Source organism: Pundamilia nyererei, unplaced genomic scaffold (assembly GCF_000239375.1).
Source record: "Pundamilia nyererei isolate P.nyererei 1_Seehausen unplaced genomic scaffold, PunNye1.0 scaffold00042, whole genome shotgun sequence".
NCBI classification, from domain to species: Eukaryota; Metazoa; Chordata; class Actinopteri; order Cichliformes; family Cichlidae; genus Pundamilia; species Pundamilia nyererei.
Window position 1 is genome coordinate 1,130,143 of NW_005187443.1, and position 20,615 is coordinate 1,150,757.

Sequence of the window (20,615 nt, forward strand, 5' to 3'; positions counted from 1 at the left end):
GCAGTTTGTCATTAATGAGTTTGCCACAGCAGAGAGAGGGAAAAGTGAGGGAGAAAGCCAGAGTCCCACTGCAGGCAAGATGATCGAGAGCAAGGGGGACTTCCCTGAGTCTGCTACACTGATGACATTTCCTTTAAAACCAAGTGCAAACTGCTCTGACAGCGTGGCTAATTTTACAACATCTCTTCTATCGTCCCTTCCCCTTTCATTTTCTCCCTCCACTGTCTCTTTCTCCCTCTTCTTCTCTCGCCAACATCCACATAGCTAAACACACACTCGCGCACACGCACACTCTGCCTCAAGGGTTCTGTCCTTGCGATTGGGGAATCGCTGGATCTGATTGGCTAATATTCTCACCATAGGAAATCAAAAAAAATCTGAACAAGAGGAATGAAGTCTCCCATGTGTACTTTATCCTTGTAGTTAAGATCTGTTTGATATAGCAAGCTAATGCTATGGGCTTTCATGAAGGCTTGCTATTTCACTGCAGAGTGTGTGATCACAGAATTATTACTTGGAACCATGGACTCTAGTTAAACAAAGACAGCAAGAGAGTCTCACGTCAACAATTTGAGGCAGTTTCGGCAGTGTGATTTAACCCACAATGTACCTAGCTAACTACACTTTTTTACATACATTTTTATTTTGCTACCATGTTTCAACAAAGTATCTGATTACATGAGCAGCTAAATAATCTTTATTGTTCTTAATGTTAGTATTTAATGAAATATAATATAACAGATCAGCAGGAAAAAAGGATGCTATTGCTTTCTATTGTGGTTTAATCTGTCGAGGACAAAAACGTATAGAAAATTCTGCATCAAGCCTTGAAATCGTAGCTTTCCTACTTTGGTTAAGCCTGGATTGGTGGCATGGTGGTTAGCGCTGTTGCCTCACAGCACGAATGTCTTGGGTTCAAATCCACAATTTGGCTAGTTTGCACTGGTTTCTCTCTGGGTATTCTGATTTCCTCCCACAGTTAAAAGTCCTGCAGTTGTTAGAGTTAAGCTAGGTTAATTGGTGATTCTAAACTACCCATGAATCTAAGTGCAAGTGGTTTTTGTCTCTATGTGATAGACTGGTGAGCTGTACAGGGTTTACTCTGCCTTGTAACCTATCACTTCTGGGTTATGCCCCAGCCCCCCTGCAAAGATAGGAGGATGGTAGTTGTTCAATAGATCCATTCAATTCTCATGTTAACCGGACTATAAACTTTGTTGAACATTATGTAATATAAAGACAACATGTAGTAATTAAGTGACCAAGAAGTACTGGGCTAAAAGTTATTGAATAGTGTTGAAATAAAATGACAAAATTGCGAAGGATTAAAATATTCCAAGAGCTCAAGTTGTGTTGATTTAACTCAGTTGTTTAAGTTTCTGCCAAAGCAAAACAGTTGTGTGCAACCAATGTCCATTATTGAATTAAGTAAATAAAGTAAATTTTTTCAGTGGATTCCAGTCTGGTACAACATAGGATAATTTGGAAAGATTTAGGAAAAGACCATGGCTAGGGTTAGGGATGGATATTGATAAGATTTACCAATTCCATTTCCATTATTGATATCACTTATCGAATTGATTATTTATCAAGTCTTTTTTTAGATTCTCATCGGCTCTTTGAGATTAACCACTAGTGCTAAGCAGAAATAAAAAAAATTACATTCATGCAAATTAATTGTATGCTTTGGGTCAAATGTTTGTGCTTGTTTGCTGAGGTATTTCTCCTCTTTGTTGTGATCATTACTCAAAAAATAGCTGAAACACATTCATAATCATCATTTAACAATATAAATCTGAGAAATTGCCAACACTTTCATCCTGGGTTCTTGACTAGTTTAGCATTAGCATGCTCTCTGTGGATGCTTGCAAAGAACCAAAGTTGTGTTAGCAGCACAATGCGGTTGTCTCTGCCCTGGATGCAGTTTTCCACTTTACTGTTTATCTCGTCCTTTTGTGCAGTAAAAATAAATGTCCATATCCATTAGACTGCGTTGCTATTTTCCTCCTTGGACATGCAACCTGAAATCAGCTGATTGTAGCGCGAGTGCAAGAACCGATAAGTAGGATTGATAGGCAGGCAGACTAACAATTCCAAGGAATTGGACTACTGGGAACCAATTCTTTACAAGAACCGGTTCTTGATTCCCACCCCTAGTTAAGGTTGAAACAGACCTTTGTAAAACCATTACATTACAGCCTTCACATACAGAAAAGGAGTGACACTATAGCAGCAATATCAATAAATATATATTTTAAGTTAGAAGTATTTGGAAATTTCACCATCAAATGTATTATGGGATAACATACATGGCTTGTTTGGAACAACTGCCAAGAGAAGGTCTCTTCTCAAACCAACAAACAAAAAAACATGGCAGCACGTCTTGCAAAGTTGCATGTGCACAAACCACAAGACTTTTGAAATAATGTCATTTGGACAGAAAAGACCAAAGTGGTGATGTTTGACTGCAAAAAGAAGCATATTTAGGGAAACCCAAGCAGTGGTAGAGGGGCAGGGGAGGAGCTACAGGGGGGCATGGGGCAGCAACTGCAATTGCCCCCCAGCTCTTATGCATATGTTAAATACATAAACAGATACAAAAACGTTTTTCCTTCCCACTGTTGCCAAGTGCTTGAACATATGGGGGTTGTTGGTTTGTTGTTTTCTCTGTATAGTTGCAGTTACTTTAAAATATTAAGTACCTTAAGGTGTGTGCTGTTGTGATTTGGTGCTATATAAATAGAGTGAATAATGAAACTGTGTAGTACCATGTGACACTGTTGGATTTACTTAATTGGAAGGTCTGGTAAGGACTAGATGATATTTAATTCAGTCCTTATAGTGTATTCTCTTTTTTCACAAAACTGTTTTGCTGTCTTGCTACAATAATATGAAAGATATTGCCATATTAGGCCACAGCTGCTGAGATTAGCTCCGCAAAGCACAAAAACAAACTGTCTAAGGTAAATAAATTCATAAACTGACGCCCCTGAAATTCACCACTAAACAACATATATCTCAAGTATATGTATTTATTGTAAGTGTTTGTGCTCAGCTCATATCTCAAGCTTTCTCACCCTGATTACTATACAGAATCTTCTGGTAAATGTGTTTGGGGGTTTTTTTTAATGTGAAACAACTTCTCTATTCTCATCAACCGGAGAAGACATTTTGACCTGCCTGGAACGGTTCAGTCTTCTTGAAGCTCTAGTTACTGACAGCACACCCATGTTGAAGAACTGCTGCTGTCTTTAAACATGCAGGGACACAACAACCTACAAATAGACACACAGTACCTGAGGGGATCCCAGATGTAGCCAATCATCTCTCAATTTTCTCACAGCATGTCACTGTAATATTTGGAATAGAGTTACAAATTAGAACTGGTAGCATTAGCGTGGACAACCAGCCACATGGTTGGCTATAAAATCAGCTCTTCATTCCTTCCCATCGTGAGCTTTACTGTATGTGTGCTGAAACAACCTCATTTCATTGCCTGAGGGGGGAAAACAAAGAATAACCTGTCACACACACTGACAGGTGTCTAAACGCATCTTAGGAAACTGGAAGTATATTGTGCAGACCCAGAGAGAAAACACACCTGGGTACAGTAGCTAAAGGCCAGCGTGTGTGTATTTAGTGTGTGTGGGTGTGTGTGCCAGAGAAAGCAGGACATGGAGGAAGATAATGATTGTAGAGAAAGAATTGGGGGTATGACAGCATAAATGTGAAATGGCATATCCACAGTGTGCATTTAACTACAAACCTCCTTGAACAAGTGAGTGTGTTAAAACCACAGACTGCACATTTCTGTACACATTTGATGGTTACAGCACCACTTAACAGGTGACCCTGACAACTTCACATTAATCTGGTAGCACTGTGCGCATCGGTCTGTGCTATGATAACGCCTGTGTAGTTATGTATTGGCCGGATTGGAGTGAAACGGATGGAGCTAAGCAGGTAGCTGCTGTCTGAGGAGAAGAGAAAAGCAGTGAGAAACAGCAGAGAGAAGCAGCAAAGCAACAGTAGGAACAATCACCATTCTTCTCCTCTGCTTAAGCCTCTTTCATATTATGACACACAGAGGAATTATAGCGCAGAGACTAGGTCAGCCACTTATCCATCTCATCCAACACAGCAACAAGCCGCAGCTCCACAGCAATTACTACTTGGCTGAAACCGCTGCCAGAACACGTTCACATCTCTGGTGCTGATGCAGACATAAGCGCGATAATAAAGCTGTGGTGCACAGCAGGTGAAAACATCCATGACTTTTGCAAGGTAATAGAGGATATTTGTTGATTTTCATCTGAAGAGTATGAAGAGATATATGGGTTGTTGTTTTTTTTATCTAAACAAACAAAAATCCAATAAAAATGCTAAAAATTTGGGGATAACAGTCACTACAAATACAGACAAAAAACAGCAAAATAAAGAAAAGAAAAAAACTGAGTTGTTCGCCTGAGGTTAAAGCTGACTGCTCAGTTTCTGCAGTGAAATGTCCCAGTCAGCCAAATTTGGTTGGATTTATATATTTCACACTCACTTGTTAATTAAACCTATTCTCATATGCCTGTGACAACACAAAGCAGTGAAACGTGATTAGATGCTGGAACAAAAGACAGGCTTTGGAAGTGTTTCTGTGTAAAATGGCATTAGGCCGGGTCTCATTTTGCACCAGTTAGATGGCGTACATAATCAGGATTAACTTTAGCACGAGGGGAGAGGGAAGCAGCGACACAGAGTGAGAAATGGGGGTCATGAGCAGAGAGGATTCACCCTCAAAGTCACTCATTTAGCTGGCAGAGAGTCAAACTGGTGTAGTTATTGCCATATAATGAATATATGAAAAGCGAGGTTTCTATGGGAACGGTGGTTTAGGTGCACATACTGTAAGTGTTTCCCTTGTGTAAACATCCAGGCAAAAAGAAACATCCAAAACGTAATCCGTGTTTTATATTTTTGTGCCATTTTTGTTGAATTTTCTGCTGAAGGCAGAGGACACATGAGCGACAATAAATTGCACTTGTTGGATATGATCATTATATGAGCTCAGTCATCATCATTGTAAAGATTTTCTGATTGTTTACCGTTCTGCTTATAAACATAAAACATTTCTGTATAAATATAATTTCCATTTCCCCGCTAATAACAACTGGGAGGTTTGGGAGACTTTGATAGACTAGGAAAAAGGGTCAGTCTGCTGTTGCGAAGGACAGACGGGATTTCTTCACGCTCTCACACTTTGGTATCTGCTGTAAAGTGAGAATGCACTCAAGCTGACCAGGGTTTAAATAACTTCTCTGTGTAGTGAAATGTAACCGCTTTCAGCAAAGCAAAGTGAGTTATTTTAAAAACACCACTATCCTAAGCTTAATTATTAATATCACAGCTACATGAGAGATACAAGGATACTGTGAGGTGTTAATTTTTGTGGCATGACACCACACTCAGGATGTAAGAGGTGCATCACGGTTAGGCACACCTCTCTACCCCTTTCCCATCGTAGTTGGAGTAAAGGCAACAAATGAACAACATGATAACAGATTGATCCTATGTGTTGCTAGGCAACCTATCTAGCAGGCATGGAGTAACGGGGGCTGTATACTGTGGCAATGACAGCCAATTATCAGCTGCCTATCTTGTAAAGAAAGCTCAGTGCACTTTTTACCCGACATGCTGCAGTGCGTTTGCACAATGTTTACTGATGCTTGGTGTTCACTGGGTGTGTGGTGAGTGGAAATATCACTTTTTGAATGCCTCGTCTTCAACATTCACCGACAGGATCCATAACACCAAATCAATCCCTTTAAGCATAAACCATACCTCAGTGTGTGAGAGCAGAGTGGGCCGGTGTTCTGGGAATCCATCCTACCTCAAAAAACATCCTACCCAATGTTTTCAACTGCCCCTCCGACAGCCAAACTCATCTGTTCTCTGATTGGATAATTAAATTTGTGATTGACATGACATTGGCCAATCAGATGAAAGGAAGAAAAACGGGGTGAAAATTCGTACTTGTAACTTGAAACTTGAGTATATTTTGGCTAAGTCCACACACAAATCTTTTTTACACACACACAAATTACTTTTACACATACAAATCCTGATTTACAAGTACAAAATATTTATGACCACAATTTGAGCCCATAGTTATGGTTATGGTTAGGTTTAGTCACAAGTCACCGTAAAATTATAAAACGGGTAGGACGATTTGTCAGAGTAGGATGGTTTCTCAGAACACCGGTGTTATATATCTTACAGCTCCCTCTGTTGTCCTCTTTAAGCATTGCACCTTGCAACTGCAGGCTTTTGCTGCATAGTAAAGCTGCTGCTGTGGATGAAGCACCTTTATACATTTCTACTTGGGCAGAGCTTAGTTATACACAAATTTTACAGTTGACATTATAATCTAAAAACAATTATATACACATATATAATGGGTTATTTATAGGGACAGATGACTATGAAACAGACGGATGACCAGGATGACTTTTGTCATTGCCGTTACAAACATTTATCGTTTGTAACGGCAATGACAAAAGTCGTTTGAAGTCGAAGCTTGACCAGCTGAAGTATTATTCTATCACAGTGAGGATCTGCTAATTGGTGTTTAGTTTACATCATAAAGCAAACATTCATGAGTGAATGATAACTGAATTGTGTGTTCCAGTGGCACACTGAGTAACCTAATGCTGACAGCACTAGAAATTCAGTTTTCCAGTAATATTAGCACAGCTTAAAATTTGCTTATTCATGTGAATGGATCTTATTGTTCTTAGAATCATGGGATGGAGGCTATTCCATGTGGTGTTTTTGATAAATTTAATATTTCATTTTATACAAACAAGAAGAAGAAGAAAAAAAAAAGAGTATTTGCTTAGCTGACCCTAAACTTGCCTGCTACACAGTGAACACTGGAAAAACTAAAATGCTGTGTAAGTTAATGTCTTCCTTTTAAATAAAACTGAGACATTACAATACAGAAAGGGTAGGTCTTTAATTCTTACATAAATATATCACAGAGAGATCTTGCACAAATATTTAATCAGTAACAAGCTCATTTCTTTACATCTTAAAGTGCAGCACAGTACAAACCAAATGAAAGAATGTAGCTGATGCATGATGCATCCTGGGATGTTTAGATTTGGAACAATAAAGTTTCAAACGATAAACCCCACTGAATCACAGAGCCCTGAAAATACCCGCTGCACTGCGACGTCAGTGCCTTGCAGACCTCAGTTTTGCATGATTTAGAGTTCAGGATAATATCTTATACTGGGTCTTGTACAGCCCCTCAGCTTATCATTTGTCTCAAGCAAGCTGCTGTTCTAGCTGCTCTCCGGTCTACTCTACTTAGCAGACTAGCGAGAGAGAAGGCCCCGTCCTTTCTGATTTGATGTCCCTCATGATCCAGGTGGTAGAAATATGATTCAGTTGAGTAAAAGTCACTTAAGTTCACTGGGTAGCTGATCCGGCAATGCTGTGTGACATGACATGCTTACTGCTCCATGTCGTTATCATTCTGGAGCGTTTTCATTGCTAGGCCCCACAGAGTTACACTAGAGATAAACTGGCCTTCACTGGACCTATAGGGCCTGCTTGTCCCTGTGAGGGAACTGCAGTAATTGTCTGTAGGAGGCAGGTAGGGCCTCCCCGCTGGGCCTCTATCCATTGGCATGTTCCCGTTCTCGACATACGGACCATATGGCGCTTCCTGCAATACGTGGGGTTTGGCCAGCTTCGTACGATCTGTGGCAGATAGGGTTGCAGTTCTTTCCTGGTGGCCGGATGAAAGGAGGTGATGGGGAACCAGGGAGCGCAGCTCTGGAAGCGGGGTAGATCCTGGGCTCAGTTGAATGCTGGGAGGTGAAGTCTCTATATGTGGTGTTGCTTGTGATGGCAAAGGAGCCGGCGCTGAGGATTTCTCTAACTCTGTGTGGGGCATCATAGCAGAGAAATGCTGCTCACTGGCAGCAGCAGGTTTACTGTGGCTGACAGCTTTGGGTAATGACGTGCCGCCATCTGCGCTATGTGTCTGCTCAGAGTTGACAGTGACCTGACTCTCAACTGGAGGCCCCTTGCAATGCATGTTGCTATGTCTTCTCAACATGGCAGACCGGGTGAAGCTCTTTCCACAGGTATTGCAGATGTAAGGTTTCTCACCAGTGTGTGACCGTATGTGACGCTGTAGGTCTCCTGAGCCAATGAAACACTTCCCTGTATTAATTCATAAGAAATCTCAAATGAATAACACCGTGTGCACATCATGTTTAAACAATGACAACATGGGGAAAAAAAATGCTGTCATAGAAAAACAAGCTTTAAGAGCCTTAAAGAATATGCAGGTAAATGCCATTTACGCTTTTGGCTTTCCATTGCATTCCAAGACCAGCTGGACTTGTTAGCTAATGTAATAATATTGCAACAACCTTGGTTGTAGTGTCGATTCCGAGTGTGTCAGTACAAATTGTTGTAAAACGTGGCTCTATAAGACTGAAACAATGTCTGTGAAGGAAACAGAGACAGCTGCTGTTTTGGTGTTGGGTCTACCTTTGTGGCAAAACTGTACATTGTTAATGGTAATTACATCCATCAAGGAACCTACGTTATGTTATGCATTAAAATTATGCTTACTTCCACAAAGGTCTTTAAGGTCAACTGAATGATTTGTTGGTTGAAAATGTATAAAAAGACTTATAACTAGTTTGGTGGGTATAGTCAGCATATAGATGAACAATAACAGTATTAAAAATATCATATCATAGCTGACCTCTGACCTCTCCTTTAAGGTCAAAAGATTAATCTACGTCAAAGGTCAAAGTGATAATAATAAGGCTACTGTATGTAGAGCTACTTAAAACTATGTTTCTTACAGCCATTGTTTGTATTGATGATATTTAGGAAATCATACGGGTAAATGGGGATTCTAAATATCACATTAAAGTTTGCATCCAAATATGGTGTCAAATTAGACCTCTGATCTCACATTCACATATCACATCTGCATTTCTGTCACGTTGACCCTAAAATGTGTTGATTTAACTGCACTAAAAGTACTTAAAGTGACTTTACAAAGTATTCAAAATACAATACTAGCAGTTGAATATTCTTTTTTGTGCATTTTGCTGTTTTTTGTTTTCAAAAATGGGAACTATTTAACCAACCAGTGTCGAGCTCCACCTAACAGTTTGGCTGCTAGGAAGTTTCTAGTCCAGACTTTTTTTCTATTCCAACCTGAGAATAGATTTGATTTTCCATTACTAAAATACTGCTGAAAGTTATGTTAAATAACTGGGCCTGTTGTAGACTCTTAAAAAAATATTTTTTAAATAGATTGTGACATTATAACTTACCACAGGTGGCGCAGCTATGAGGTTTTTCCCCAGCATGCCGGGCCTTGTGCTTCAGAAGCTTTCTGTGCGTGTTGAAGGACTTTCCACACTGGTCACAGGTGAACGTCTTGTCTGTCGCGTGAGTCCTTTTGTGCTCCTTTAGATTGCTCAAGTTGTTAAATCCTGAACAATTAACAAGGAACAAGAAATGCATTTCTCAATAAAAGCAGTTCAAGCTACTATTAAACATCAGCAGGAGCTCACTTTAGCAGAAAGACATTACAAATTCTCAGATTGTTTATTATCAAATGACTGACTGAGATTATTGCTCGTGCTGAGAGATGCCACAAACCTCGGCCACATATGTCACACAGATGTGGCTTCTCTCCTGTGTGCACCACTTTGTGACGTTGGACATCCCCTGATGCAGTAAAGCTGGAAAACACAGATGAATAATAAAGGACAGTAAAGAAATCATCAGTTTTGATATCTCTATATCTCTATATGGTAAGTGGAAAATATCATATCATATATTTATTGGATATTATAGTATATTATGTGCTAGGCAAGAAAATTATATTTTCTTTCACTTTGTTAATTATTCACAGCAGTTCCTCATTAGTGTGTTATTATGCAACTACAATTATTTATGTGTGAAGTTGAACAAGTGATAGAATAATATTAACAAGCCTGGGAAAACCTTGGAAGCACTTTTTGTCTTAGTAAAGGCAAACTCAGTTAAACCAAGAAAATGCTTAAAGTAGAGACAGGGAGATGGCAAAAGAAGACAAATGAAAATCAATCCAAGTCACTTTACCTTTTCCCGCACAGCTCACAGATGTATGGTTTTTCCCCAGAATGACGCCGCAAATGTGTCTGTAAATTTCCAGCCTGTAAGACAGAATCCGTCTGACATCTGAGTTTAATATGAACATCTAAGAATAACTATTACATTAGAAGAGCACAAAAGAAAATACCTGTGAGAAGTTTCTTCCACAAACGTTGCACTGAAAGGGCTTCTCGCCTATAACAGAACAGATCAGTTTATGCCTAAGAGCATTATAATTCATTCCTACAATTCAACCTTAAATGTGTGATTCTAGAGCCGTTAAAATCAGGAAATACCGGTATGCGAGCGCTTGTGCAGCTCCAGGTTGCTCGGGTGTTTGAAGATCTTCCCACACACCTCACAGCAGTATTGCTTGTGTCCCGATTGCTGAGCTGTCTCCGGCACAGGCTTTAGATTTTGCTCCTCTTCATTCACAGGTGGAGGACTGGGAAGCTGTGCATCTGCAGCTGTGTCTGCAACCTCATCTCTGGCTGCAGTGCTATCTTCTACAGGAGCTTCTGGTGCTTGAACCTGGACCACTGTCTCTCCTTGAAGGCTCTCCTTTGAACAGCTAAGGACAGGTTCAATAACTGATTCAGTGCACATCTCCTCCAAAGCCTTCTGAGACCGAAGATAGTTATATTTCTTCAGGTAGACGGCCTTCTTTGGGCGCATTGGCTTGTTCATTGAGGAGTCTGGGTTAGGAGTGTTTAGATTATCTGAGGGTGTGAGAGAAGAGTCAGGGTTCCTGTCCACACTCACTGATATGGAAGACTGATTAGGCTGAACTGTGTTTCCTGAGTTCACGGGGGTGCTGTTGCCTGCCTGGTTTATCACAAGTTGACACTGCTGCTCTTCCACCACTGAAGGGCCCTGGCTTGAATTTGCACTATTGCTCTGCATTGCACTTTGTTTAAAGTACTGCTTACTGTAGAAGTTGCGGAGCTTGTACCCATGAACTAGCTGCTTTTCTACTGGTGCCTGAGAGCTGCTACCCATTTCACAGTGTGAGCTGCTGTTAGGCACAGAAATTGGCATCCTTCTGGTGTGGTCCATGTCACTGCTGAAGCCAGGCCTCTGGGATTCAGAGGGACAGGGCAGGTCAACATCGTTAGGAAGATTGCTTCCAAGCAGGCAGTCATGCTCTGAACCCAACATGCCTGAGAGCGAAAACGAAGGCATTTCCACTGGTGGAGGACAGGGCTTGAGGAAAGCATTGCACATGCTCTGCACATTCGGAACCTGCAAACACTGTGCGATATCTAGGAGTGCTTGCACATTATCTTGGTTAATATCAAGATGGGAGGTATACATGTAGTCCAATATCTGGCCAATGCCACTGACATCCTGGATAACTAGGTTGAACACGTCATTCTTCTGACTGGGGGAATTTTGGAACAAGGACCTGAAAAGATCAGAGTAATACTTAATGCATCTGGAAACCTTGAAGCAACTCGGTATGATTAACGTTTATTACAAACGAGATAATGGCACCTGAAATAGGAGCTGAAGGCGGCCAGGACGTTTTTGTGGGCTTTGAAGCAAACCCCTTTGACCACCAGCATGCAGTCACAGAGCAGACCCTGAATCCTCTGCTCCTGAAGCTGCTGGAGGAGGTAGGAGCTGTGGCTGGACAAACTGTCCATGGTTACTCAGCGGCTCCACCACTCACTCAAGTCTTCATCAAAAAGCGAGCTAAGGTGACACAAGTTTAAAAACAACAACGAGTGATTAACCAGAGATGTCATTTCTCCTGCCAGCGAGCCAGGAAGCGCTAAGAGCAGTTTCGAACATATGGGACTCAACAGCCGCGCAGAATCCAGCGTGTCTCTGCAGCAAGACCACCCATGCAAAAATTGGACACAAACTGCTAAGCTTTACAAAGCTACGCTAGCCACCCATGTTATTAAGCGGCGTAAATCGATTGAGCACAAAATCCCGAATGCATTACATTTGCAACCGAGAACTGCTCCTCGGTACTGTGACTTATATATTATCTTAGCCCATAAAGATGGGGGTCAAACTTACATTAAAGGATCCCAACTTTTATTTGGATGATAGGTCACTTTTCGACAGGCATGATAATACGTCACTTCCTGGTGTAGCTTGCATTTCGAGTTGCTAAACGCTAATAAATACCGCTAACCATTATACAGATATACCGTGTTAAATAATGGAACGGGTAAAGTCACTGTAAGGAGAGGACATGCTAAAAGTAACCACGTGGTTCATACTTGTAAAAAAAGCTTACATGAGGCTCGTTTCCAGCCTGCTCGGAACTTTTCTTTGGTTGCATTTGCACAGGGAAGACTAATAATGTAGCGACCAAACGGTCCTTTTTTTAAATTTATTTTTTTATTAGCAAAATCAACATACAAACAAAATGCACCATATCGTTAGCTTCATAGCATAAGTGCCTAAGTCATTTTTTTGTGATGACATAGGCAGACGGACAGGATGATGCAGCAGTGGTAGGGGAGTAAAGTTAGGCAAAAATCTCAATTTGACCAAAAAATGACTTAGGCACTTATGCTATGAAGCTAACGATATATTATACATTCAGAAAATACAATTTTCAACCTTTGTAAGAAGAAAAAGAAGACATAAAGACGGGGTCATAAAAGTTAACAGAATATTAACTCACTAAATCAAAATCTTCCAAAAGGGAAACAAAAAATGCAGCCTTTTTCTTTTTAACGAAAGTCAAAGATTTAGATAACAGGTTCAGGTCGTTTTTCCAGTGAAGTAAGGTTGGTTTGGTCTTAAAAATGACATTTATGTATATATTGCTTACACAAGATTAATAGAACATTAACACCACAATTGACTTTCTTTTCCTTCAGAAACATTCCAAACAATATCATATTTAAAGTAAATGGGATAATTTGAATCCCTCCATTCATCCATGTACACAGATTTACTACACAGACAGACCTGTTGTTCCATATAGGGGTATTGTGAGTAAAGTTATGTTTATAAATAAATTCCCAATAAAGAAGGACCTGCTGAAGGAAAGCTGAGAGTTTAACAGGTAACGAACTGCAAACAAAGTCATAATGTAACAAAAAGTCTGTTCCACCCATTTCGCCAAAAATCATATTGGGTATAATGTTCCAAAAGGAATTTTTGTTCCCAATGAAAGATCTTAACCATTTCAATTTTAGTACACCATTCATAACATCAAAGTCAATGGCATTAGCCCCACCCTTTTCATAGTTTTTAATCATATAATTTTTCTTTATATAATGACATTTGTTCCTCCATATGAACCTAAAATTAAGATTTATAGATTTAATTCGTTTTGGAGATGTGGACAGAGAAAAGGCTGGATAGATTAGGCTGGGTAGACTGTCCATTTTGGTTAGCAGAATCCTCCCGAACAAAGTTATGTCCCTCTGCAACCACCTGTTTAAAATTGACTTACGTTTTTCTATATTGGTACAGATATTCTTATTTTCTGTTAATAACGTATCCTTGGAAATTACGATGCCCAGATACTTCACCTCTTTTTTGATCTGTATATTACTTGTTGACTGCAGGGGACACTCATGCAGAGCCAGTATCTCACATTTATAAATATTCATCTGTAGGCCAGAAGCTTTGGAGAAGCTGTAAGGCTAAAGGAATCTAGTCCTCATTTTTTAAAAACAGGGTGGTATCATCTGCCACCTGACTGATTATTATCTGTTCACCCATCACAGTTAACCCGTCAATGTGACTGTTTTAATCAGAATAGACAACAGTTCAGCAACCATGATGAACAGAAGTGGTGAGCTGCTACATCCCTGCCTTATTCCTCTATTGACCTCAAACATTGAACACGTACCATGTTCTAGCAAAACAGAGTTGTTGTTGTCATTATATAACATCTCTATAACATTCATAAATTCCTCTCCAAAACCAAAAAGACTGCTTTTTTAATATGAACATATGTTCAACTGAGTCAAATACTTTATAAAAATCCAAGAACAGGATGTATCCCCTCTCTTGGATTTTTTCACTTTACTCAAGGAGGTCCAAAACCAGGCTAATATTATTATGAATTAGTCTTCCTTTCAAAAGACCTAATTGTGTTTCACTGATAATGTTTGAGATGCCTTTCTTTAGCCTCTCAGATACAGCTCCAGACAGGATCTTATAGTCAGTGTTTAGTAAGGTGATGGGTCTTAAATTGTCTAAAATTCTTTTGTCCTTACCCGATTTAGGGACCAGGGTAATCAACCCTTGTTTCATGCTTGGCATCAGTTCTTTCTTCTCTATAGATTCTTTTAATGCATCAAATAATAAGGTTCTTAGGTCCTTCCAGAAGAATTGATAAAAATTGGCAGTGAGTCCATCTGTCCCTGGGGACTTTTTTTAATGCTATTTTCATGACCACTAAATCCAGTTCCTCAATTTTAAGCTCTGAATCACACAGATCTTTAAAAGGTTTGTCAATACATGGGATAAGCTTATGAATCTTATTAAAGAAACTATCAGCATCAGCTGCTGAATATTCTGAGGAGTACAGCTCGGAATAGAAAGTGAAGACTTCCCTTTCATTCCCTCTGAAATCTTAACATTCAGTCCAATTTATCAACAAGCTTGTGATTAAATTTCTCTGCCGTCTACATTTTTCCAGCTTACTAAAATATGATGAGTTTTTTTTCACCTGCCTCAAACCATTTTGCTCTCGATCTTATAATGGCACCCTGGGCTTTCTCAAGGTAAAGATCACCTGATTTAGTTTGTAACTCCATCAATTTAAAGGTTTTTCAAAGAACCTTTTTTTTTTAAAACGGTTCTTTTAAAAACATTTTAAGGAACCGTTTTTGAGTAATTCTTTAATGAACCATTTTAAATCTTTCAAAATAGAATGTATGATAAATTAAATTTGAGTAGGGTAAAATAAATATGAGCACATAGACATATATTAGTGGTTTATTGCCATTTCATAGTATACCAAAAAAGGCATTTTAAACCTCAGCACAACATCACTACTAATACATGTCACATATTAGTCATTTAAACAGTAATAATTAAATATATGTTTACTAGACTATAAATAAATACATATAAAAACTATACTAAGATAACACAACAATTAATACATGTAATTTTTAATTAATAAAACATCAGAAAGTGATAAAAACACTTTAGAAATAGCAATAGCTTCATAACAGACCAATAAATCAACACATTTTCATCAGCAGATGTTTGCATGTTCAGTAAAAATATTTCAACAACAAGTTTTGGATTAAAATTATCAATGAACTTCAGCCTCACCTTATGTAAGGTAAGTTTCATGTTGGACTCATGGTCCTTTGTTAGTCCAGTTTAGGATATCTCTGACGTATGTATCATATCAAACATATGTCATATCAAAACAACCCCACACCTGCAGTTGTCTCAGTTTTTCACAGGTGTTTCCTGTCAGCTGGTCAACCTCACTCAGGTGGTCATGCATATCAGCCAACCAAAGGACAAGCTCCTCTCTTTGTGCTTCAAATCCCTCCCACTTTGAGACAAGGAGTTGAGAGAGAGAGAAAAGAGTCAATGAAAAGAAGAGAGAAAAGTGAAACACTCCTCAGAAGGTCTGACTCACATACCTGCAGTCGACCTGTGATGGACTCCAGTTTGGCGTTCACATCATCCCAGCAGCGGCTGCACTCCCTCGACAATGCCAGCAGCCGAGCCTGCAGGGTGCCCTGGAAGAGCCAGGGTAATGTTCGACTCCTCCTGGTCAGGCTCTCCAGCTGAGCCAAGGTCTCGCCTCCTGCCACAGCCTCTGAACACACAAACAAAAATTCCATCTGAAGCAGGAGGTGCAGATTTTTTTTGCTGTTCTTTTCTAAATCCAGGCTTGATCACGTGGAGGTATTTGGAAAACTTTTTTGGCCAGCAGATGACTGTTGTCTTGCAGAAATAAGAACTGCAACCCAAATCAAATGTATGCGATACACAATCAATTCACAAGAACACATTATAAAAGAAAGTCCTGTTGTTGCCTGATTTTAACTGAATTCTTTATCAAAACAGGGTGACAGAATTAAAACGAGTGTTTGCAGCAAATGTGAGCACAAAGCCTCACTTTGTACAAGTCTGCTATTAAAGTTATGAAAGACGACGTTCCTGTTTTCAAGGTACAACTTGGACCTACTGTACGAATCTCATGGATACACACTAAATGAAACAATAGTGTGCACGACTCAAGATTCTGATCCCTCGTTCTCTCCTGGACTGAGACAGCTCTGAATAGCTGGAGTTTAATCTGGTGAAAGCAGGTTTGTAAATAAGGTAATCAGGAATATTTTGATAAATGAAAATTGTCCTAATCCAGTTAAAAGAAATTATATTCTTATAGAATTTGAGACCATGGAAGCTAAAGTAAAAGAGGTTAACTTTAAAATCATAAATGAGATTTACCCAACCCAATGAATTTTTAAGACGGAAATTTAACTTAGATGTGTGTACATTTTGTGGAAATGACACTGAAAGTCTGGATCACTTGTTTTTCTACTGTGAATCAGTGCACTGCTTCTGGAATGACATGTGGAGCTGGCTACAGTCCAGGGGAATTCAGTTACCCCATTTGACGGTGACCGTAATAAAATTTGAAATGCTTGCTGAGAATGCAGATTTTGACTTGATGATTAGAACGGTTTTGTTACTGGGAATTTTTTTTATTCACAAATGCAGATACTTTAAAGCTAAACCATGTATAAACGGATGGCTGAGTGACATTAAACTTTGGGCTAAGTCGCTGAAACTTGTGATTAACAAGTAAGCCTGTAAAATTGTTGTATTATTTAAAAAGTTTAATGTATGTTAGAAGGATACCTCCCTATTTAATGATCATGATTGCCCCTTTTTTATTCATATTATTTGTGCCTTTGGTTTCAAATCCTACAATGACAGTTTTTAAAAAAAAAATAAATAAATAAAAATGTCCTTTTATCTTCATTGTTTTCTCTTATCTCGTTGTACCGCTCAACCGAGGATATTTGGATGCTTCACATGTTATATTGCTGTTTATAAATAAAGTTCATTTAAAAAAAAAGAAAAAAGACAGCCCGGGACTGCCCGGGACATTTAAACAATGGATACCTCCGTATATAAACAAATTCTTGCTTTTCTCCCTTTCTTGAATAACAGCACGGTAAAATGAGAAGAATGGCGCCTAATTAATTACATACTTAATAATACAGATTTAATAATATGTCACGTGAAGATTAATCAGACAGATTAACTGTTTACTGACAATTGACAGTGATGGCGGACATCATCATCACTATTCCAATCAATCCTCTCCACACAGACAATCATAAACACACTCGACTACCACTAAATCAAATTTAACCCGTACACAAACACGATTTGTAATGACGCTGGTTCAGTTTACAATAGTGCTCATTCGCTCGGTCAGCAAGTGGCGGTATCCTCGTACACTGGGGAGTAAACTGCCATTAAACGAAACCGGAGAAGAAGAGAACATCTGCACATGCGCGGTACGGATCGGGGAGTCCTGATCCGTAACTATCTTTTTTTTTTTTTAGTTTTTGTCTACATTATATCGAAATGTTTCATCACTGAAAACATTTTAAAAGATACTTATTATTGTTAACATCTTAACATATATTCCGTAGCTATCGTAAAATGCTTCGAGCGGAAGTAGTAGCCTTTCGCACATGCGTGGTACCGATCAGGTTTCCGGTACGGGTAGTGGTACCCTAATGTGTGTTTGAAAAAGTTTGGAATATAACGAATACGCTTAACGTTTGCGCTCAAATACGATTTTGAGGCAACTGATTTAATCCGTCGGCTCACACCGTTTTGACCTCCACTTTTCCCAGGAGAGGGTTTGATTTTGTAGTGTTTTACAGTTTTAGGGGACCCGGGTCTGCCGCCGTTCTTTGGCTAACGTTAGCTCGTATCAGCGCTGTCACATGCGTTCAGCTTTCGCATGAGAGTTTAACCGACTCCGGTTTATAGGTCGGTGCCGCAGAGTCTAGGCCGGTTCAGTTTTGACCGTTATCGCTGCACTCTAGCCAAACAAGAGAGTCTTTGAATATGGTGTTTTTCACCTGCAACGCTTGTGGGGAGTCCCTGAAAAAAGCTCAGGTTGATAAACATGTAAATATCTGCCGGGGCTGCCAGGTCCTGTCCTGTATTGACTGTGGAAAAGACTTCTGGTAATTAATGACGGTTTACTGCTAGCCCAGGCTAACAGGCGCTAGATCAGCCTCGGTGCTAACGATTTGTGTGTGTTTGTCTACTAGGGGCGATGACTACAAAACCCACATTAAATGCATCAGTGAAGATCAGAAGTATGGAGGCAAAGGCTACGAGGCGAAAACAAACAAAGGAGATGTGAAACAGCAGCAGTGGATCCAGGTAAGATTCAGGGAAGAAAAAGAAAAACTGTAAAGCTTTTGGATCACTTAGGAGAGCCAACTGTTCTGCCTTTATGTCCTTTTACTGAAGAAAGTCCACGAAGCCATGAACAAACCTGGAGTCAGTGCAAAGCTAAGAGATGTCCTCCAGCAAGTCAGTACTTACGATAACGTACCAAGAAAGAAGGCTAAGTTTCAGGTTAGTATTACTTAAAACTGTACAAAGTAATCCGTTTTCACGTTAATGTTGATTCACTGTCACATTTTTCTTTTCCCATCAGAACTGGATGAAAAATAGTCTCAAAATACCAAACCCCAGTCTGCAGGAGGAAGTGTGGAATATACTTGCTGCAGCTGATAACGTAAGTTAGGCTTGTTAGCTCTCATGTTTTTAGTTTTTTCTGTGAATCTGTGCTTATTAAATTTGAATGTTACCAGGAAATGAGTGGAAGCAAACTGCTCCTTTTAACATCAAGTCTGCCATAAAAATAAAGAGTCTAGCATGTTTACAATAGCTGTAGTGATTGTCTTTAACTGCCACTGTCTGACAGGCTTCAGAGCCCCCACAGCCAGCTCAGCAGACAGAGGCTGAAGTCAAAGTACACACTAATGGAAAAGAAGAGCCGAATGGCCACCCAAGTGATGAGGGAGAGAAGAAGAAAAAACTGAACAAACGGGAACGCAAAGAGGCCCGACAGCAGAAGAATGGGAAAGCTACAAAAGGTGCTGAAAATACAGTTGCACAAGAGCTGGAGAAAGAAATGGTGGACAAAAAGAAAAAGGACAGAAAGAGAAAACAGCTCTCTGAAGAACCCAGTGATGATGATAACAGCTATGGCACTGAAAATGAGACATCAAGCAAGAAAACAAAGGGTGAGTCAAGATTTCTATAGTGCTAGACATTATCTGTTACTGTCATGGTTAAACTGAGTTTAGGTATTCTCTAACACTCAAACATTGGGGATGTTTACATCAGCAGCTTTGTGAAGTCTGGTCAGATTTATGTTTTGTTTTTGTTTTTTTAAGTGTGTGTGTATTTCAACATTTATTAGATAACTCTATCATCCTTTTCCAGTTGATGAAGAAACTGAGGATGCTGATGATCAAGAGGAGACTGAGGATCGAGCTGCTACTAAAGGTACAGTGGAGACTAAGATTGCCCTCCTTTATTAAATGATTAGTCAGTGATTAGGCAGCAGAGGTCAGTGTTGCCTCTTTTGTTCAGAGTGAGAAAGTGACCCTTGGTGATTAGTGTCTGTACTGAAAGCTGATTTCTGTTTCTCATCAGGTAAATTTAACTGGAAGGGGAACATCAAGGCAGTACTGAGAGAGTCACCTGACCAGGAAATGTCAGTGAAAAAACTCAGAAAGAAGGTGAGCCATGAAGTGTTTTCATTGCTATATGAAATGAGGATGTAGTTGTTTATGGTAAATGGCCTGTATTTGTATAGCGCTTTACTAGTCCCTCAGGACCCCAAAGCGCTTTACACATTCAGTCATCCACCCATTCACACACACATTCACACATTATTTGTATATCAAACTCTTAAAGTTTCAAAGATCTATAATCTTTTATTAACACTAAAGTAAAAGCTTGCTCATGTTTTTCAGATTTTGGCTGCCTACTATTCCTACACTGGTGATAGGAATTTTAAGAAGGAGGAAGAAGTGCTAGCACTTTTCAACAACAAGATCAACAAAAATCCAAAGCTTAGAGTTTTGAAAGATAGAGTTAGACTTGTAAAGTAGACTCCTTTTGACATATTGCATAGATTTTTTTTTAATTTCAAAGCCATCATTGTCTTATTGTTGTCTTTTAATACAGTTGACATGATGTTGAAGATAAAATGCTTTTACCACCGATTTAAGTGTCCGGTTCCTGTTTGACTTAAAAATTTTAGTACTGTTTAATGTATGACAATTGTGATAGATGGCTGCTCTGTTACGCATTCCAAGCTCGCGGTAAGGCTGGGAAATGGCACCTTATCTGTGGGATTGGATGTTCGAGTGGGGGAAGGGTAACGGGAGAGGTGCACCTGAGGTGAATTAGACTCTCACACGGGACGAAGTTAATGC

At 39.5% G+C, this 20,615-nt stretch overlaps 2 protein-coding genes across 4 annotated transcripts; one reads left to right on the forward strand and one right to left on the reverse strand.

Moving 5' to 3' along the window:
* Positions 1-6,993: 6,993 nt before the first annotated feature.
* zbtb49 (zinc finger and BTB domain containing 49) lies at positions 6,994-12,407 on the reverse strand. 3 transcript variants are annotated; one of them, XM_005731223.1, is made up of 8 exons: positions 12,196-12,407; positions 11,662-11,862; positions 10,464-11,572; positions 10,316-10,362; positions 10,156-10,229; positions 9,691-9,773; positions 9,360-9,521; positions 6,994-8,223 (listed from the first exon to the last, which is right to left on the reverse strand). In XM_005731223.1, exons 2-8 carry the CDS (start codon positions 11,811-11,813, stop codon positions 7,505-7,507), a joined length of 2,346 nt encoding a protein of 781 aa, XP_005731280.1. In that variant the 5' UTR covers positions 11,814-11,862; positions 12,196-12,407; the 3' UTR covers positions 6,994-7,504. The 3 variants fall into 3 exon arrangements, with proteins under 3 accessions (XP_005731280.1, XP_013765848.1, XP_013765849.1); XM_013910394.1 differs by having other exon boundaries at positions 10,156-10,247; XM_013910395.1 differs by lacking the exon at positions 12,196-12,407 and having other exon boundaries at positions 10,156-10,247; positions 11,662-12,182.
* Positions 12,408-17,797: 5,390 nt separating this feature from the next.
* lyar (Ly1 antibody reactive homolog (mouse)) lies at positions 17,798-20,402 on the forward strand. Its single transcript, XM_005731224.1, has 8 exons — positions 17,798-18,338; positions 18,426-18,540; positions 18,631-18,738; positions 18,821-18,901; positions 19,091-19,412; positions 19,615-19,677; positions 19,828-19,913; positions 20,151-20,402. Exons 1-8 carry the CDS (start codon positions 18,217-18,219, stop codon positions 20,286-20,288), a joined length of 1,035 nt encoding a protein of 344 aa, XP_005731281.1. The 5' UTR covers positions 17,798-18,216; the 3' UTR covers positions 20,289-20,402.
* Positions 20,403-20,615: the final 213 nt, after the last annotated feature.

What these genes read in the sequence shown, in the direction of transcription:
- zbtb49 (XM_013910394.1), bottom strand. Translation starts at nt 11,813, where the DNA reads ATGGACAGTTTGTCCAGCCACAGCTCCTACCTCCTCCAGCAGCTTCAG. An exon ending in GCACAAGCGCTCGCATACCG is followed by an intron (nt 10,363 to 10,463) that starts GTATTTCCTGAT and finishes GTTCTGTTATAG; the next exon opens with GCGAGAAGCCCTTTCAGTGC. An exon ending in TCATAGCTGCGCCACCTGTG is followed by an intron (nt 8,224 to 9,359) that starts GTAAGTTATAAT and finishes GAATTAATACAG; the next exon opens with GGAAGTGTTTCATTGGCTCA.
- lyar (XM_005731224.1), top strand. Translation starts at nt 18,217, where the DNA reads ATGGTGTTTTTCACCTGCAACGCTTGTGGGGAGTCCCTGAAAAAAGCT. An exon ending in GAAAGAAGGCTAAGTTTCAG is followed by an intron (nt 18,739 to 18,820) that starts GTTAGTATTACT and finishes TTTTCCCATCAG; the next exon opens with AACTGGATGAAAAATAGTCT. An exon ending in ATCAAGCAAGAAAACAAAGG is followed by an intron (nt 19,413 to 19,614) that starts GTGAGTCAAGAT and finishes ATCCTTTTCCAG; the next exon opens with TTGATGAAGAAACTGAGGAT.